The 18,912-nt window shown below is 42.4% G+C and overlaps 1 protein-coding gene and 1 non-coding gene across 2 annotated transcripts in view; one reads left to right on the top strand and one right to left on the bottom strand.

Annotated features, from left to right (window-relative positions):
* The window catches only part of LOC142398805 (double-stranded RNA-specific editase B2-like), a 46,307-nt gene extending 28,977 nt beyond the window's left edge, over positions 1 to 17,330 (top strand). The window contains exons 2-8 of the mRNA XM_075483000.1: positions 5,934 to 6,883; positions 12,848 to 12,965; positions 14,272 to 14,460; positions 14,587 to 14,728; positions 14,831 to 14,974; positions 16,810 to 16,991; positions 17,119 to 17,330. Of these exons, the coding sequence (XP_075339115.1) occupies positions 5,934 to 6,883; positions 12,848 to 12,965; positions 14,272 to 14,460; positions 14,587 to 14,728; positions 14,831 to 14,974; positions 16,810 to 16,991; positions 17,119 to 17,330 (1,937 nt within the window). The remainder of the gene's footprint in view (positions 1 to 5,933; positions 6,884 to 12,847; positions 12,966 to 14,271; positions 14,461 to 14,586; positions 14,729 to 14,830; positions 14,975 to 16,809; positions 16,992 to 17,118) is intronic.
* On the bottom strand, positions 2,517 to 2,598 carry trnas-cga (transfer RNA serine (anticodon CGA)). The gene has a single exon. It is a non-coding gene; the product is annotated as a tRNA-Ser (tRNA).
* Positions 17,331 to 18,912: the final 1,582 nt, after the last annotated feature.

The following is an 18,912-nucleotide window of genomic DNA, read 5'->3' as shown; positions in this document are numbered from 1 at the left end:
ACATCCACCTATAGCGCCACCTGCTGGTGGTTGGAAACGTCTTTTTTTTTCCACACCTTGCATTTGATCGAACTCCTCCTACAGATTTAATGCAAAAACCTTCAAACTTGGCCAGGTTACTCTTGAGACATGGGGGGAATGAATCATGGAGAAACTTTTCCAAACTCTGAACGGTGTGGGCGTGGCCAGGCGGTGAAAATCGTGTGATGGCGTTTGTGATTTGAAAGCCTTATCATCATCGCAAAGTCATGAAATTTGGCACACACGTCCACCTTGACGACCTCGTATGTATGTTAAGGGTTTCGTGTGTGGGCGGAGCAAAATGGCTCAGTGGCGCCCCCTAGAAAGTTTAAAAACCCCTCCGCATTGGTGTTATTATGTACGTACACAGAGGGTATCGTGCGTGTGGGCAGAGCTGCGCGACTACGGCGTCCCGCATATAGCCGCTTGCAGCTTTCTAGTTTCTGTTTGGGCTCATTTCATAAACAAAAAGCCGCCGTGATGAATATGACGCTGGGATGAAAGCAGTGATTTCACACGTCTCTGATCTTGTTCCTCAGGTTGGAGCAGCACAGTGCCGACCTTCATCAGACCCATAAATCACTGGGATTCTGCCGCTTCGTCCGCTGAGGATGCAGACAATTCAAGTAAATATGTCTCCTTATATTTCTGCACATTCGATGCATTACAAGCATTTTTTTTTGGTGCACTACATTCACCACATTTGAGATGCGAGCACATTACTCAGCCCCTTCATTAAACATTCATAAAACAAGTGAAGTCTGTGTCTTTTTTGGACTGCAGAGCTGATCTGCCAATTTGCGGATCTCATCAACCACTATTATAACTCCAATAGAGCGTAGAAAACATATCTGGAATGCTGAAATTAGACATTTTTGCTATTTCATGAAAGATTTGAGCTCATCTTGAATTTGATGGCAGCAACACATCTAACAAAAAAAGTTGGAAGAGGGGCAACAAAAGGCTGGAAAAGTAAGTTGTGCTACAAAGAAAACGCTGGAGGAACATGCTGCAACCAATTAGGTTGCTTGGCAACAGGTCAGTGACATGATTGGGTATAAAAGGGCACCTTAGGGAGGCAGAGTCTCTCAGAAGTAAAATCTAAATTATTTTGAGCCATTTAATTTGACTCAGCACTTTGACTTTTGCCTTTCAGTGCCAGAGTAACAGTAAAGGACCAACAACAGCACCAACACAACCAAGCACAGCTTTCAGATTGTTGCTCAAAGCTTTTAAATTTACTGCAAAGTGGCAGCAAAATGCCACAAGGGGCAGATTATTGAGTGGATTTGTGTGAAGCAGCAAGTCAGAATAGAGATAAATGGGCCAAAAGTGTCTTTTGGCTTTTAAAGGAGGAAAGTATTACTTCTGTGCCAGTTTCATGTTGTTATTACGACATGATCTATTACATGTTCTGAAGTGATACTGGATTTATATATCTGTAGATAAGCGTCACAGTGCATTTAGCAGAGATGGGACCAAGTCACACATGTGCAGTCCCAAGTAATTTTTTTTGGGCAAGTCAAGGCACCTTATTATTGCAATTTTACCTGCTGAATCTGATCTCAATAAAGTGAAAAGACAAAGATATAAGTAAACATCATTGGCCAATGTGTCCACCCCGTATCACATTAAGCTAACGTTAGCTAACTATGGCAATTTGACCTCAGAGAGGAAGACCTTTGATGGTCCTTTCTGATCAACCATTAAGGTGCTGTTTACACATACCCGGGTATTTTGAAAAACGAAGACCTTTCCCTTCGTTTGTGCCTTTCGTTTATACACAAACGGAGTTTTTTCCTCCGAAAACAAAGCTAAAAAAAAACTCCGGCAAAAGTGGAGATTTTTTAAAAACTCCGTTTAGCGTTTGTGTGTAAACTGGTTGAAAGAGACGAAAACGGAGTTTTCAGAATGGAATGAGGAGTTGTCGTCATAGTACAGAGCCCCGCCCCTATCCGCCATATTGGCAGGATGCTAGCATGATAACGCCATTCTCTCCGTCCATTGTTTATCTGGCAAGCATGGAGGTACTAGCAGCATTTCTGTTGTTGAGAGCTATACTCGCTTGTGTGATTTTGAAAATTACAGTCATACAATGTATTGAACAATAAAGACATTTTTCAGGGCTTTAGCAGTTTTATAGTCCAGCGCAACGTGTAAAAGTAGCTCAGTCTCGCTGTCAGTCCACACACATGACCCTGGCGCCATATTTTCCTCTTGAAAAGGATCCGGAAGTTCTTCCTGTCAGCGGTTCTCTACTAGGCTTCTGATTGGCTTGTGTGGAATTCTCATTGTTCTAACACTGCCACCGTCAGGCTTGGCGTAATTTAACAGCTCCTGATAGCGTATCAATGTAGACGTGGTTTTTTTTTAAACCGAGGCTGTGTGCACCAAGTTTTTTTTTAAAACGAAGGTTAGAAAATATGCGTTTATCAAAATACCCGGGTATGTGTAAACAGCACCTAAGAAGCAGATGCCTCTTTCCATTCAGTTTTCGCTGTGAGCAGGGTTCGAACCTGCGCGGGGAATCCCCAATGGATTTCGAATCCAACGCCTTAACCTCTCGGCCATCACAGCCCAGAACAAAGGGCTTTATTGTGTGTCTCAGTCTGTATAAATTCTAATGAGAACTGAATTAAACACATTAAACTATCTGGTGTAAACTGGAGCACGAGTTAGGAGTGGAAGTCCTGCCGATCATCATGATCCTGCAGAGCTACTGAAGCACTGTTAGCAAAAGTCCCTCAAAACAAACCGTCTTGCTTTTACTGTCTTTCTCAGTCTTTCTTTATATAGCTGAATAAATAAAGGGATAGTTCGCTTCTTTTGACATGAAGCTGTATGATAACTAATATCAGCAACATCATTTATGAACATTTTCTTACCCCCTGCTGCGTCCTGTGAGCCGAGTTCCAGCCTCGTTTTGGCTCTCCCTTTTCTCTCCCTTCGTATCACTGCCTGCTGTGTAGACCGTGCAGAGCGAGCAGTCCCCTGCTTCCGAGCAGCAAACACCGTAACAGGCGCGGCTGTCGGCAGGCGTAGCGTGTCCACATTTCTGTGACTATAAACTTCCTAAACTTTGAGGTTTTCATCAGGATTGGGTTTACAGTTCTTTATGTTCTTCAGAAAACAACAGCATGCAGTGCGGTTAGCATGCTAACATGCTAACAGCATGCTAACAAGCAAAACCAAGATGATGGGCATCACAACTCTAATTCCAGCTACCTGCAAATAACTCCTTAAAATCACCCCAAGTCATGATGATTAGAACTGGTTATAGTTTTATTTCTCTGACCTGTGGGATGTTTTCCAGTTGCTTGTCAGCACTGCTGATACATAAAGTATTGATATCAACATGAAACAGTTATCATTACAGACTGGTGCGGAGCCTCCTCCTCAGTTCTCATCGTGCCATGAATAAAACACTGTCATCTCTACAGGGTTCTTTTTGCATCATGTCCTGACTCTGTTCTCAAGCCAGATGTTCCCTCCGCAGTATTTCCTGTAGTGAATGTTTCAAATGGCTCAATGGCTGTGTTCCAAACCGCATACTACATACAGTATGCAGAGCGTTTACCCACAATGCATTTCTCTCCTGCCCGAGCCGAAATCAGCCGGCCTGAAGCTGATTTCTCTTAAGCTCTAAACTCTGTAAACTTTAGCAACATTTGAAACATTTTCAGGCGAGAAAGTAGTCGTTTAGATCCCCAACGTGTTGAAAACCTGACAAAATACCGGCTATTTACAATTTTGTTCCCACGAATTCGGCGCTACTAAAGCTAGCCGCAGTGAGCAACGCACTTCCTGTTATTTTCACTAAATAAAATACCCGTTGCCTTTTATCATAGGGAAAGCCATTACCATACAATTGGTGCTTTTGTTTTGAAAACAGGAAGTGAACCTACCCTCGTTGTAGCTAGCTTGAAACTGCCGTTTTGACAGGAAATGACGATCGGCGACGTCACGTTACGTTGCATCTTGGGTAGTTTGAGTATGAGTAGTAACCTCATGATGCATACCCAACATTTCGGAGAATCTAGTATGCATCCGGGAACTTCTCGCTTACTCAAACTCGCATACTAACTCAAAAAGTTAGTATGAGTAGTAGGAGTAGTATGTGGTTTCGAACACAGCGTCAAGCCCGATTTTAATGTTGCTTTTAATGTTGATTTTAATGTTGATTGTTGTTGATGTTGCTTATGTTGGGGGTGGTGGGGGGGTAGTATGTGTGCAGTGTGGTTGTCGGTGTGATGTTGTGTGTGAGTTTATGAATTGAATTGATTTTATTATGTAAAGCACTTTGTGCTGCTTTTTTCTTTAGTATGAAAGGTGCTATATAAATAAAGTTTGATTTGATTTGATTTGAAATGTCTCATGTATCATCTGTGAGGTGCATAGCTGAGTAGCAACACCAGAGAAAATACAGATCTAATATCCAGTGTGTTCTCTGCTTTGGTTGGTTTATCTTAATGTAGACATACTGCAGCATAAACAAGCTCTTTCTGGAACATTTTTCAGCCCAAGGATCCTCATAACTTAAGAGCCTTGCTCCACTCGTTTATATGAAACTTGGTGCTAAACCAACAAGTCAAAGCCTTGAACCCTTAACGCCTATTGTCGCATATATGCTACAAACCGTTTGACTCAATCAACCAGCTGAGATAGCATCTTTATTCCCCCAATGCTGGTTAGTCCATATTCACTACGGACCTAGGAACCTTTATATAAATAAATATGTAAAAAAAAAGGGTGAATAAAAAAACATTTTTTTTCACTGTTATATTACTGTGTTGTTGTTATCTTATTATTGACCATTATGCCTGGTGTTGCAAATAAGCAACATACCAAATTACATACCCAACATACCAAACTACATACCCAACATACCAAATTACATACCAAACATACCAAACTACATACCAAATTACATACCAAATTACATACCCAACATACCAAATTACATACCCAACATACCTAATTACATACCAAACATACCAAATTACATACCCAACATACCAAATTACATACCCAACATACCAAATTACATACCCAACATACCAAATTACATACCCAACATACCAAATTACATACCCAACATACCAAATTACATACCCAACATACCTAATTACATACCCAACATACCAAACATACCAAATTACATACCCAACATACCAAATTACATACCCAACATACCAAATTACATACCCAACATACCAAATTACATACCCAACATACCAAATTACATACCAAACATACCCAACATACCAAATTACATACCAAACATACGAAATTACATACCAAACATACCAAATTACATACCCAACATACCAAACATACCAAATTACATACCAAACATACCAAATTACATACCAAACATACCAAATTACATACCCAACATACCAAATTACATACCCAACATACCTAATTACATACCCAACATACCAAATTACATACCAAACATACCAAACATACCAAATTACATACCAAACATACCAAATTACATACCCAACATACCAAATTACATACCCAACATACCTAATTACATACCCAACATACCAAATTACATACCCAACATACCAAATTACATACCCAACATACCAAATTACATACCCAACATACCAAATTACATACCCAACATACCAAACATACCAAATTACATACCAAACATACCAAATTTACCAGGATGCCTGTTGTCGCAAATTTGCAACATACCAAAATTTCTATTTATTTTTTGTGCAAAAGTGACATTAATAATCTCAGCATTATTTACCATCTACTTAAAGGCTAAAACACACAAAACATTTTTTTATATATAGCTATATAAATTCAGGCGTTAAGGGGTTAAAATGCAGTCTGGTTCTACCTTTGCTACGATCCTCACGTTTCTTTTTATGACTTTGGTCTCCCAACAGGTACCAGTAGTTTGGAGGTGAAAGAGAATCAGGAAGAGAAAAATCAATTGGAGCATGACCTTTTACAAAAGTACCACCCATCATTTTTTTGTACAACTTTACCCAGGGACAGACCAAGAGCACTGAAGAGGAAACGGCCACTAGTGGACGGAAAAGGCCGCCTGCTCTGCCAAAGCCACGGGACTTGTAAAAGAGCAGCCTGGGCAGTGACTCAGAAGAATGCTCTGGTGCAGCTGAACGAGCTACGACCGGGTCTGAGGTATGAGCTTGTGTCAAAAGCGGGTCCACTGCATGCCCCAATGTTTTCTGTAGGTGTGGAGGTCAACGGTTTCCGCTTCGAGGGTCAAGGACCTACGAAAAAGCAGGCCAAGATGAGAGCTGCGGAGCTGGCCCTCCGCTCGTTCGTCCAGTTTCCGAACGCCCCCCAGGCTCACGCCACCTTGGGGAACTTCCCCGGCACACCGGTGGATTTTACGGCGGACGAACCGGACTTCCCCGACGCGTTTCTCAAAGAGGTCGAACCCTCGCTGCTTGAAAACTGCGAGCTCCCTCGCGGCGGCGCGGCAAAGAAGGGGGTTTTCTCCAGCATCTGCGACCACAGATGGTTCCTTCGACTCGCACTGGACCTGGTTTCCTCGACAAATCCAAAGAGACGAGCCCTCAGCGCCTCACTTTTAGAGCACGTCAGTCCGGTGGCTCTGCTCAGCGAGCTGCAGCCGGGGCTCAGATACACGTGTCTGACCGAGAGGGTGCACGGGAGGCCCATGAGGAGTTTCATCATGGTGGTCAGACTGGAAGGGAGGGTGTTTGAAGGCTGCGGTCACAGCAAACGACTGGCCAAGGCGCAGGCAGCAGCAGCAGCCCTGCACTCTCTTTACAGCATCAGTTTGGGACCAGAGAAGAAGATGATAGGCCTCCAGGGCAGCGAGACCAAAAACCAGCTACCTCAGGTGAGTTATCCTCTTTTACCGCTGCCGCACCACAACACGGTTTTTAATCTAAGAGCAGGATTGCATGCTTTCATGCTCCAGTTTTATATTTCTCTCCTTCAAAACGCAGATATCTTGTGTGTTCCTGTTGCACTCAGGGAAACTCTCCCTTTTACACCTGCTACTTCCTCTTTAGGATCATAGGACACCATGCTGAGATATGCCAAGTCTTAGGCTAACAGCTCTTTGGGAATCACCTTGTTGGTGCAGAAATCCTATTTTATGCCTGTAAAACTTTAGGATTTTTTAAAATAAATGCATTTTTAAAAATTGTATATTTCCAATCCAATCAAATTTTATTTATAAAGCACTTTACAACAATCTCAGTTGACCAAAGTGCTGTACAGACAAATAAAAACAAAAAATTAAAAGAATAGAATACAAGAATAAATGAAAAGACTATATCATTTAAAACAATAATAATACTAAAATAAATTAATTTAATAAAGAAAAATAAATAAAATAAAATAAATAATAATAATAAAATAAATGTAATAAAAATAAATAGATAAATACATTTTTTTAATTAAATTAAATTAAATAAAAATATATATTAAAATTTTTTTTAAAAAATTAAAAAAAATTAAAAAAAATTAAAAAATAAAAAATAAATAAATAAATAAATAAAATAAAATAAAATAAAAATAAAAATAATACTAAAATAATTACAAACAAGTAAACAAAAAAAAACCTGATTGCTAGTGTTTAGCGAAGTGCCTAAAGATCCGATTTAAAATGGCTTCTTTGCTAAGTTGTCTGTCTGTGTGGACACAACACTGGTTCATCCCTTGAGTTAGGAGCCTTTTTCCTGCCTGAATGGTTCATAGCTCAGAGTTAAGTGGCTTAACAAAGAAAAAATGGACTGAAAATTAGTGAAAAAGCAGAAAATGTCCAAAGAAAAACTCTAAAAGACTTTCAGAAAGCTGGAGAACTGTTGCTCAAGATCACTTTAAAAGATTAGAAGAAAGTTCTAATGCTTAGACGCAACATATAAAGAAACAAGGGATGGCATTCATTAATAATTAATTAAGCATTAAGCATTATGCGTGCTTTTGCTGGCTGCATCTTATATTTCATATCCATGTATGCTGCACCCTGATTTACAACCATTCTTATAACCACGATGATGGCATTTGCTAATGAGTGTCGGATAATGAATAAGAAACTGTGAACATGGCATTTGGATTATTCACTACATACACTCAGTGGGGTCACATGGCCCTGAAAGGATCAGATTATTGGCTAAATTACAATCAGACTGAGTTATTAATGGGTAATTCTCCTTGGATATATGGCGGTGAATGAATGGGATCAGAGGCACAAAGCGTGTCATACCCCGGTATGATAGGTGGCGCTGTACCCATTCCAGCTGTTGCTAATAGAGCCACTTCCTGTTGACCTCTTCACCACCAACAACAACAACAAACTCAGGCATTGGAGAAAGATGGAGAACGCAGAGCCAGATGAAGCTACGTCCCTCTACATTTGCTCTGTGATGAGCTGCTTGTTGCACAAACTCGATGCCCAACGGAGCATTCTCCATCGCGTTGTTTGTTTCTTTCTGACGGCGACAACAACAGGAATATCGTCTGCTTTGACTTCCGGGTCACGACCCCGGGAAAACATCTGGAGCATGCGCAGAACGCAAAGTCTGATTCACCACGTGCTTCAGCGTCTACAAGCAGGTTTAGAGTGACTTTCAACCCAGTTATCTCGGGGTCTGAATCCCATCCGATCCAGTTCTTAGTCAGATTAAGGTGTCTACATGCACTTAATAACTCAGTCTGATTGGAATTTAGCCAATAATCCGATCCTTTCAGTGCCATGTGACCCCGCTGAGTGGCTGTTTTGAGTCTTTATTTAGTTGTTTATTTCTCTTTTTTGGTCTCTCGGTGGTTATTTTGTGTCTCTTTGGATAAACCGGTACGATTTCTCCTGAACTAATGTTTCAGTAAACTGACTTTTTAACCAAATATCACACATTTAAGCTCTTTGAAAGCTAATTCAATGAAGAGCACATATATGTCTATGGCTGTGTTCGAAACCGCCAACTACATACTACATACTTCCATACTACATACTGATCGATCAGACAGTATGCAGAGCGTTTACCCACAATGCATTGCGCTCCTGCCCGAGCCGAAATCAGCCGGCCTGAAGCTGATTTCCCTTAAGCTCTAAACTCTGTAAACTTTAGCAACATTTGAAACATTTTCAGGTGAGAAAGTAGTCGTTTAGATCCCCAACGTGTTGAAAACCTGACAAAATACCAGCTATTTACAATTTTGTTCCCACGAATTCGGCGCTACTAAAGCTAGCCGCAGTGAGCAACGCACTTCCTGTTATTTTCACAAAATAAAATACCCGTTGCCTTTTATCATAGGGAAAGCCATTACCATACAATTGGTGCTTTTGTTTTGAAAACAGGAAGTGAACCTACCCTCGTTGTAGCTAGCTTGAAACTGCCGTTTTGACAGGAAATGACGATCGGCGACGTCACGTTACGTTGCATCTTGGGTAGTTTGAGTATGAGTAGTAACCTCATGATGCATACCCAACATTTAGGAGAATCTAGTCTGCATCCGGGAACTTAAAAAAGTTAAAGTTAGTATGAGTAGTAGGAGTAGTAGGTGAAGTAGGCGGTTTCGAACACAGCCTATATGTCTACATGAACTTAATAACTCAATCTTATTGTAATTTAGCCAATTATCCGATCCTTTCAGTGCCATGTGACCCCACTGACTGATAGAGCCTTAAAACATGTTTTTTTTTAACTAAACATATAGAAAACCCCATAAAGTTGAGATTTTAAGAGGTTAAACTTCAGAGGTTACGTTTTTTTACAGATTTAAAACGGGACATATTGTAAAGTAACTCTCCAATGTGGAAGAAAAAAAGTATCTGAGGTGTCCTTCATGAATAAAAGACCAATTCCCATCACCTGGAAACACATTACAGCTTCATTCCATGGCACCGAGTTTGGCCTCGTCCCTTTAACGGTCACCACTCCTCTGAGCACTCTGGATAAATGGGTCTGAGGTGCACCGTATGCTACCAAATGGAGTGTGCCGCGCATCAGCATGGCCGTCGTGTCCCGCGGCCCGAGAGCCGGATGGTGTCCTGCATGCTCATCTGCAGCATCCAAACAACTTCATTACGTCTCAGAGCCTGAGAGAATTGTCCTCAGCGTCTTTTGCTGTCTCGCTTTATAAATACAAGCAGATCCGTCTCTTCACACCGGCTCCTGGGAAGGGGAATGTTGTTCAAATATGCAAAGGATAATAGAGGCGTGCGGATGCTTTATTACACCTGGAGGGGAATTTAATGCCAGAATTCACAGACGGACGAAGGGATGACAGAAAAAAGGGGATTTTAATGTTCTCAGTCCGTACTAAAAGGGGATTTTATGAAGCTTCAGGCTTTTACACCAAGTCGTAATGAGTGAATAATAAGCGGAAGCTTCCCTTCTGCTCTTTGTCTGAAGGTTGATTTTTCTCTCTTTCTACAACCACTCCAGCTCATCAATGAGCTGTCTGTCAGGCTGCGTGACGCATTAATGAACACTAATACGGCGCATTAGGAATGAAGGAGGAGGTGGAGCGGGAAGGCGGTGTGAAGAGCATAATAATCTCACTGATAATTGTTTAACACACTCATTACACACGACCTTGTGCCACAGTCACATCCGGAAAGCGCTGAGCATCGCAGGATAAGTGCTGCAGCTACACTGGCCTATAGATTGAGATCATGAGTAATATTTAAAGTGTAAAAAGTTTAGATTCATCATCAGTCTGTCGGGTCCAAGCTGCAGTTTTATGACGGTCATGCAGTCACATGCAAAGTGAAGGAAGGATCTCTTTCTGTCTTATTTCTGAGCCCTGAAACAGCAAGGCAAGGCATCTTTATTTATACAGCGCATGTCATACCACAGCTAACTCAGTGTGCTTTACATAAAGATAAGGCATTTAACGCATTGAATACCGGCGGTGTTTACGGAATTATGTCGTAGAATCCCAGCGTTTTTTGTACAGTCACAGCATATTATGTGATAGGGCCACTGAAACATGTTATGACTCGTTTGAAAGCTGAGACTTTAAACTCTTTGTGGGTCAAAACTGCGTGTCTCTAGGTGCCGCCATTAGCGAGCTATCCTTAGCTAAACCAAGGCGGGTATCCACCAAAATCAACAACAAACTGAGATATCGGGGCTTTTGTGAAACGTGCGCTCTTTCAGCCTGTGGCACTTTAGATATTTACATATCTGGGTCAGAGGATTTGCGTCGTGTCCTTGTGTCAAAGAAGTTTACATGTTCATAAAACTACCTAGTAGGTGGAGGGATTCTAAGAATGTATAGATTCAAAATACATTTAAAAAAAACGGAAAAACGTATTTTTACCCTTTGGGTGCCAACGCATGGGCGGTAAAAACGTAGTTTTAAGTGACTTGGGAGTCAATGTGTTAAAAGAACAGCATAAAGCAGCATAAAAACAAGCAATTTAAAGAGAATAAAAATTAAAACACAGTAAAAGCAATCAAAGAAGAGGGGAAAAAGAAAAATATAAACTCAACCATAAGCACACGGAAAGAGGTTCCTTCTTCCTGCTGTTCTCCAGTTTGTGAGTTTTTCTAATCAGGCTGAGATCAGATCATTGGCTCAGCTGTTGCACAATGTTTCTGGGTTACTTGTAACAGACCTACTTTCTTAGAGTTCTTAGAACGGCATTCTTAGAACTGCTCTGTCCGAATGCGGCTATAGACAAGGACCTGGCACAGAACGAAGGACTGAACTCACCAGGAGGGGGGATCAGCTGATAACTGAGGACGTCTGGGGACAGTGAAGTGAAGCTAAATATAACAAAAAAAGAAGCAAACACTAACCTCAGCATGGGGCAGATGTGAAGCAAACACAGGAGGCTAAACTCACTGCAACACACAAAGAAAAAAGACTGTGACAAAGGTTCTGGGTGCTGCTCACAGGAATCATGTTCTGAATGCATGGGGGCCAATAAAGTAGCACGACAACCACGTATATGTCTGGGAATGATATTAAACCTGCAGGTTTCCACCAGGGTGGCCGCGGGTCCTTAAAAAGTCTTAAAAATCAATTTTCCTGAAAATAAGACCTTAAAAAGTATTAAATTGTCTTAAATTCAGATTGCATGGGTTTTAAATATTTGTGTATTTTTCTTTTTGCTCTAAAGGAACAGTATTTAAAAAAAATATATATATATTTACTTGGTTTTATAAGCATTTGTTCATGGGACTTAAATGTTCTGAAAATATTGTAATAAATTTAATTTAGGACTGTGATGACACTTTTGTGATCTTTTCGCATGACACACATTTGGCCGATGTTCTTAAACTCAAACGTCATTTTACCGTTTTACTGTCAGTGTGTTTCCATCGTACGTTTGGTCTAAATTTCATTTAGAAGTGGTATTAAAAGGTCTTAAAAAGTCTTAAATTGAACTTGTTTATACCCGTATACACCCTGTCCAAGAACATCACACCTGGTTAACTGAACTAAACACAAAAGGGGCCACACAACCACATGGTTACTCAGACCAGATTCAGTGAGTCTTACAGTTTTTGATGATCAGAAAAAATCCATAAATTCACAAATCTGCTCAGAAATCAGAAGAAATGGATCCTCACAGGCCGCAAATCAGTTTTAGTATCAGATTAATCCGCTGGCAGCTGTCTGGATCTGTAGATACTTTGCCATGATGTGGTTATAAGAGCTAATTCATGTTCATTTTCATGGCGCCGGGACATATTAAAGCTTAAAAACTGAGCTTAAGAAGAAGCTAACCAGCATTATGATTTCAGTATAAGACAAAGTATAATAAAACGGTGGCTGGATGATAACACGGACACCTCAAAGTAAGTCCTCCAATGCTGGGCCTGCACTTCTTCTTCTGCAGTTCTTCGCAGAATCAATCTACCACCTGGTGAGAGAGAAATACTCGGAGCTGACGGACAGCCGCTCCTCTCCCTCGCACGCTCGTCACAAAGTGCTGGCGGGGATCGTGATGACCAGAGGTGAGACACTCAAACTCAGACATCAGAACATTGGGTGAGACACAGAAAGCTGAACAGTTCTGCAGACCAGATGAAACTCTACATTAAAGGTGGTATTTTATGAAGTGTTGGGGTGGGTTACTCCCTTAAATAAGATCCAATCATGGCGTCCTCCAAACTACTCACCTTCCACACAGCGGGAGGGAAAAACCACCTAGTGGGTGTTCCTAAATCAGAGCGGACGCCGTTCTTAAGTGTCATTACTTGAACTGACCACAGGGGGGGGGGGCATACTACATACTACATACTACATACTACATACTACAAACTACATACTACATACTACATACTACATACTACATACGTATGTAGTATGCAGTATGTAGTATGCAGTATGCGGTTTCGAACACAACCAGTGTCTTCACCCCACCAGGAAGTGTTTTCGACTGAATGTGACCCGAAAGTGATAAAACAGCTGTCACATCTGGGCGTCAAACTCCCCAGATGTGGTTGAAACAGCTGATTTGTACTACATACTGCATACTACATACTACACACTACATACTAATCGATCAGACAGTATGCAGAGCGTTTACCCACAATGCATTTCGCTCCTGCCCGAGCCGAAATCAGCCGGCCTGAAGCTGATTTCTCTTAAGCTCTAAACTCTGTAAACTTTAGCAACATTTGAAACATTTTCAGGTGAGAAAGTAGTCGTTTAGATCCCCAACGTGTTGAAAACCTGACAAAATACCGGCTGTTTACAATTTTGTTCCCACGAATTCGGCGCTACTAAAGCTAGCCGCAGTGAGTAACGCACTTCCGGTTATTTTCACAAAATAAAATACCCGTTGCCTTTTATCATAGGGAAAGCCATTACGATACAATTGGTGCTTTTGTTTTGAAAACAGGAAGTGAACCTACCCTCGTTGTAGCTAGCTTGAAACTGCCGTTTTGACAGGAAATGACGATCGGCGACGTCACGTTACGTTGCATCTTGGGTAGTTTGAGTATGAGTAGTAACCTCATGATGCATACCCAACATTTAGGAGAATCTAGTATGCATCCGGGAACTTCTCGCTTACTCAAACTTGCATACTAACTCAAAAAGTTAGTAGGAGTAGTAGGAGAAGTAGGAGAAGTATGCGGTTTCGAACACAGCCAATAAAACTTTGGGGTTAGAAACTGATCGTGGTTAGGGTTGACCTCAGTGGACACCATTTTGCTGGTTGCCATGGTGACATGTCAACACAACAAGACTAATCTCGTCTATATTTTCCACCATCCTTCATCTCGCTTTATTCTTTGTCCCCCCCCGTCCCTCCAGGGTTTGACCTCAGATCAGCCCAGGTGGTTTCTCTGGCCACAGGAACCAAGTGTTTGGACGTGAACGATGACCACGGCTGTTCTCTCAGCGACTGCCACGCTGAAGTCGTAAGCAGAAGGGCGCTGGTTCGATTCCTGTACGCTCAGCTGGAGCTGCTGCTTTGGTACCAACATATTCTGGTTTGGCTTCGTTGTCACGTCTCTGTGAACATCGAATGAGTCAAGTGTTTGGAGGCATCGTTGTGTTTGTGTCTCTGTCTTCTCTGAAGTAAACCCGCAGAGGGAGGAAAACAATCGATCTTCGCACCAAACGCAGGCAGCTGTGGCGGCTTCTTCCGGCTGCAGGACGGCGTTTCCTTCCACATGTTTGTCAGTTCGTCGCCGTGTGGAGACGCTCGGCTCAACTGCCCCTACGAGACCACCGCTGCATGTGAGACAAATACATTTAGACCATGTTGGTGATGACGATGAAGCCATTTTCTGCAGGCATAAAACGTTTGGCCTGCTTTTTTAGCTGCGACACCTCTGTGAACGGCTTTTCCTTTTCCTTCAGACCCGAGCAGGAGGTTCCGATGTCACCTGAGGGTGAAGGTGCACGGCGGTGAGGGGACGCTGCCCATCATGGTGGGGCGAGCCAATCAGAGGGACAAGGTGTCCTTGGGTCAGCCCGTCATCACCATGTCCTGCACAGATAAGATGGCAAAGTAAGCTTTACTGATAAAAAGTGCCCCGATTTTATTTAGCATCTTAGCTGTGCAACGATAATTCTGTTCATTTTTGTTTATGTTTGTGGCCTTAATCATGAATCATTCATTCGTTAATTTGAGCCTTTATGCAACAGTCACAAGTATGAAGGAAATTATTCTTGGTTCCAAACAGCAAACAAAGCTGGGATAAAGGCAAAGAAGGAAAATACAGCAATACAGCAAAGACTTTGTGCCAAAAGAAATATCTAAAAACGATAAAGATGATTTAGAAAAATAGATCTCTCAGTGCAACATTGCAAAGAACTTTGGTTTTTGAACATTTACAGTTAAATAGTAGGGCTGGGCAACGATTAAAATGTTTAATCTAATTAATCACATGATTTCCCTGATTAATCACGATGAATCCAAAAGTAGTGTATAGCTTTTAGCATTTAGTTTTATTTTAAATGTGCTGCCATATGAATGAAAGTGCCATAACATTTGTTGTGCAAACACACTTTTAACATCAGATTTATTTGAGAGCTTTAATTCTGTGGAAGCAGATGTCCTGGACACTTTACATCCGTCCATTTTCTATACCTGCTTAATCCAATTTAGGGCCGCAATTAACCTCACATGCATGTTTTCAGACGGTCGGAGGAAGCCAGAGTAACTGGAGAGAACCTGCAAACTCCTCACAGAAAGCTCCCAGCCGGGAGTTGAACCTGCAACCCTCTTGCTGTGAGGCGACGGTGCTCACCTGCTGCAGCCCACAAGTTAAACTCAAAGTTTCAATGTTAGAAAACTAGGGCTGGGCAACGATTAAAATGTTTAATGTAATTAATCACATGATTTCCCTAATTAATCACGATTAATCGCATTTTTACGCAGAATCCAAAAATGAATCCAAAAGTAGTGTATAGCTTTTAGCATTTAGCTTTATTTTAAATGTGCTGCCATATGAATGAAAGTGCCATAACATTTGTTGTGCAAACACACTTTTAACATCAGCATCTTTCTGTAGTTTTTATGTAGAAGCTTCGCTCCACTGTCTGTTTCCTTGAATGACTTGCTGCCATCAGTTGTGTGTTTTGCCTTTAAGTGATATTTTAGACTGGAACTACTACGCTGAGAAGACAATTCAACTTGGCAGTGTTTACAGATGACTTTGGTTCTGTCGACTCCGCCGTCTGGAAGAACTTTAAAATGAAAATGGCCGAGTAAAAGTTCCGTACCCTTCTCCATGTTTGGTGGATCTGCCGATTACTTTCTTTTCCTGTTCCACAGCAGACAGCAACAGACTTTTACAAAATAAAAGCCTATGAGCAACAGACTTTTACAAAATAAAAGCCTGTGAGCAACAGACTTTTACAATAATAACATAAATAATAAAACAGGGGTGTAGTGGGTTGAGCAGACACCCCATGTACAAGAGTCGTTCCCCCTCTCTCTGCCCCTGCTTCCTGTCTCTCTGAACTTTCCTATCCATTAAAGGCACAAAAGCCCCCAAAAATTAAAACATAAATAAAACCTGCGTTAAAGCGCGATAAAATATTTATAGGCGTTAAATAATTAACGAGTTAACGATAATAACCAGTTAACTCGCCCAGCCCTTTAAATACATTAACAAAAGATTCAGGATTCAGGAGATTTGGGTAAATCTCAGTGTTTGATGGACCTTTGAGCCCTTAAACTTTGGAGTGTGGGTGTTCTCAATGGCTTTTTAGAGCTCCTGTATAATTTGGTTTGTGTCTACAACTTAACTAAGACTGGATGAAGGCAGCCAGCTTTGGTCTCAGACGTGATGTTCAAAGAGATTTTAGAGAAATAATCCAACTGTTTTCACTTGACAGGTGGAGCGTCGTGGGCCTCCAGGGGGCGCTGCTGTCCCACCTGGTGGAGCCGATTTACCTGAGAAGCCTCACGGTGGGCACTCTCAGCCACACGGGTCACCTGGGAAGAGCCATGGCACGCCGCCTGGGCCCCATCAGGCGCCTGCCCCTCCCTTACCGACGCCAGCAGCTGCTGCTCGGCTGTAGGTCCAAACGAAGCTCTGAAATAATGGTTCCCATCAAAGTAGTGTCCGGTTCAATAAAGCTTTGGGATTTGATGATTGGGTTGAAGTTTCCATGACAGCGAATCTTCTCTCTGCCTTCACACAGGTCTGAGCAGCAGGGGGGCGCGGCCGGCGGGGAAGGCGCCCAACGTGAGCATGAACTGGAGCTGCGGTGACGGAGACCTGGAGGAGGTGAGCACCATCACAGGACGGAGGAAGGAGGAAGGAACGCCGTCACGGCTCTGCAGCTGCCACCTGTTCGCACACTGGCTGAGGCTGCAGAGGCAGGTGAGTTCTGCTGAGAACACAGCAGCCTGAACAGCTTTCTACAGCTTCTCCTGGTCCGGGTTGTTGTTCCCGAGCCTAGATATAATGATGTATATACAGAGAGAGATACGGCAGGTCCCAGGTCCCTGATGTCTGAAACACCTCATCAGACTGAGCTCCTCGCCCTAATCCCTAAGGGTGACCCCAGCAACACTTCGGAGGAAGCTAATTTCTGTTGCTTGTATTTGTGACGTAGATCGACTGGTAAATCGACAGCTTCTCTTCTCCACTGGTAAAACGTCCCCATCACTGCAGATGCTGCCCCAATCCACCTGTCCATATCCTGCTCCTTTCTACCCCCACTCCCTATAATATGGATCAGTGAGCAGTGCTGACCAACCATGTCATTGGGGTCATCAGGTGGGAACCTCCTTTCATCAGTGTTTCGTCTAGTTGGGCCCACGACACCTCCAGGAGGCTAGAGAGTGATTGCTGGCGTCCCAGAGTCAGTCCCCTAATGCCAGCCATCACTGCTCCTCACACCACAACAACCACAAGCTACCTCAGCCTCTCACCAACTGCACACCAGTCACAGCGGGGTGGGGATTCAAACCCTGGTTCGGGTAGGGGGGAGAAATAGAAGAAGTAAAGATAAGTAGGAATGGGATTCAAACCCTAGTTAGGGTAGGGGGGAGAAATAGAAGAAGTAAAGATAAGTAGGAATGGGATTCAAACCCTAGTTCGGGTAGGGGATAATGAAAATATAGAGGGTGCCAGAGGTTGAGGCAGGACAAGACACACTAGCAGATTCAGCAGACAAACTCACCTAAACAGTCCTATAATCACTAAAAATGCCAGTAAAAACAAAGCCATACAGGCCAACTCACCCAAAATGGCCGCCTGGTTTCAAAAGGCTCACATGGGCCGCACCCTCTACTTAAATATCTTGAACTTCTTCTTTGCTTTTCCAAAAGTCTGTTTACCCTAAGTGCTCCCTCTGCTGTGCCCCCAGCTGCTATTGCTTCTTCTAATCCAAATCCACTGACTGGACTTTACTGCCTCATCTGACACTTCCTTCACTATTTTCCTCACACTCTGTCCACTTACACCCAGCTCCCTCAGCAATGACACAACAGAGTTTGCAACAAATCCTCTACATGCTACGTCCACTGGACAGATTCTAACTTTTCATCCTCGCTGCTCTGCTTCTGCCCCCAACTCCACGTACCTAAGCTTTTTCCTTTCATATGCTTCTACTACTAATTCCTCCCAAGGAACAGTCAGCTCTATGAAATAGACTCTCATTCTAACTCCTAGACCACAAGACTATATCAGGCCTTAAATTTGTAGAGGCTATTTCCTGGGGAACAACAAGCTTATTTCCTAAATCTACCTGCATCTCCCAATCACAAGCATCCTCCAAGCTGCCGTGCCTCCTTATTGTCTTATTAACTTTCTCCCCCTCTTGAACAAACTGAATTGCAACTCTCTGTACCTTAGACCCTCCTAAGTTTACCTGCCTTCATTTATCTTCAATACCTGCAGCTAAGCATCTTAATACTTGGTCATGTTGCCATGTATACCGGCCTTGTGACAGACTAACCTTACAACCTGACAAAATATGCCTTAAAGT

The sequence above is a fragment of the Odontesthes bonariensis genome, chromosome 14 (genome assembly GCF_027942865.1).
Source record: "Odontesthes bonariensis isolate fOdoBon6 chromosome 14, fOdoBon6.hap1, whole genome shotgun sequence".
In the NCBI taxonomy this organism is placed as follows: Eukaryota; Metazoa; Chordata; class Actinopteri; order Atheriniformes; family Atherinopsidae; genus Odontesthes; species Odontesthes bonariensis.
Note: the sequence above shows the minus strand (reverse complement) of the source record. Positions and strands in the feature narration are given on the sequence as shown.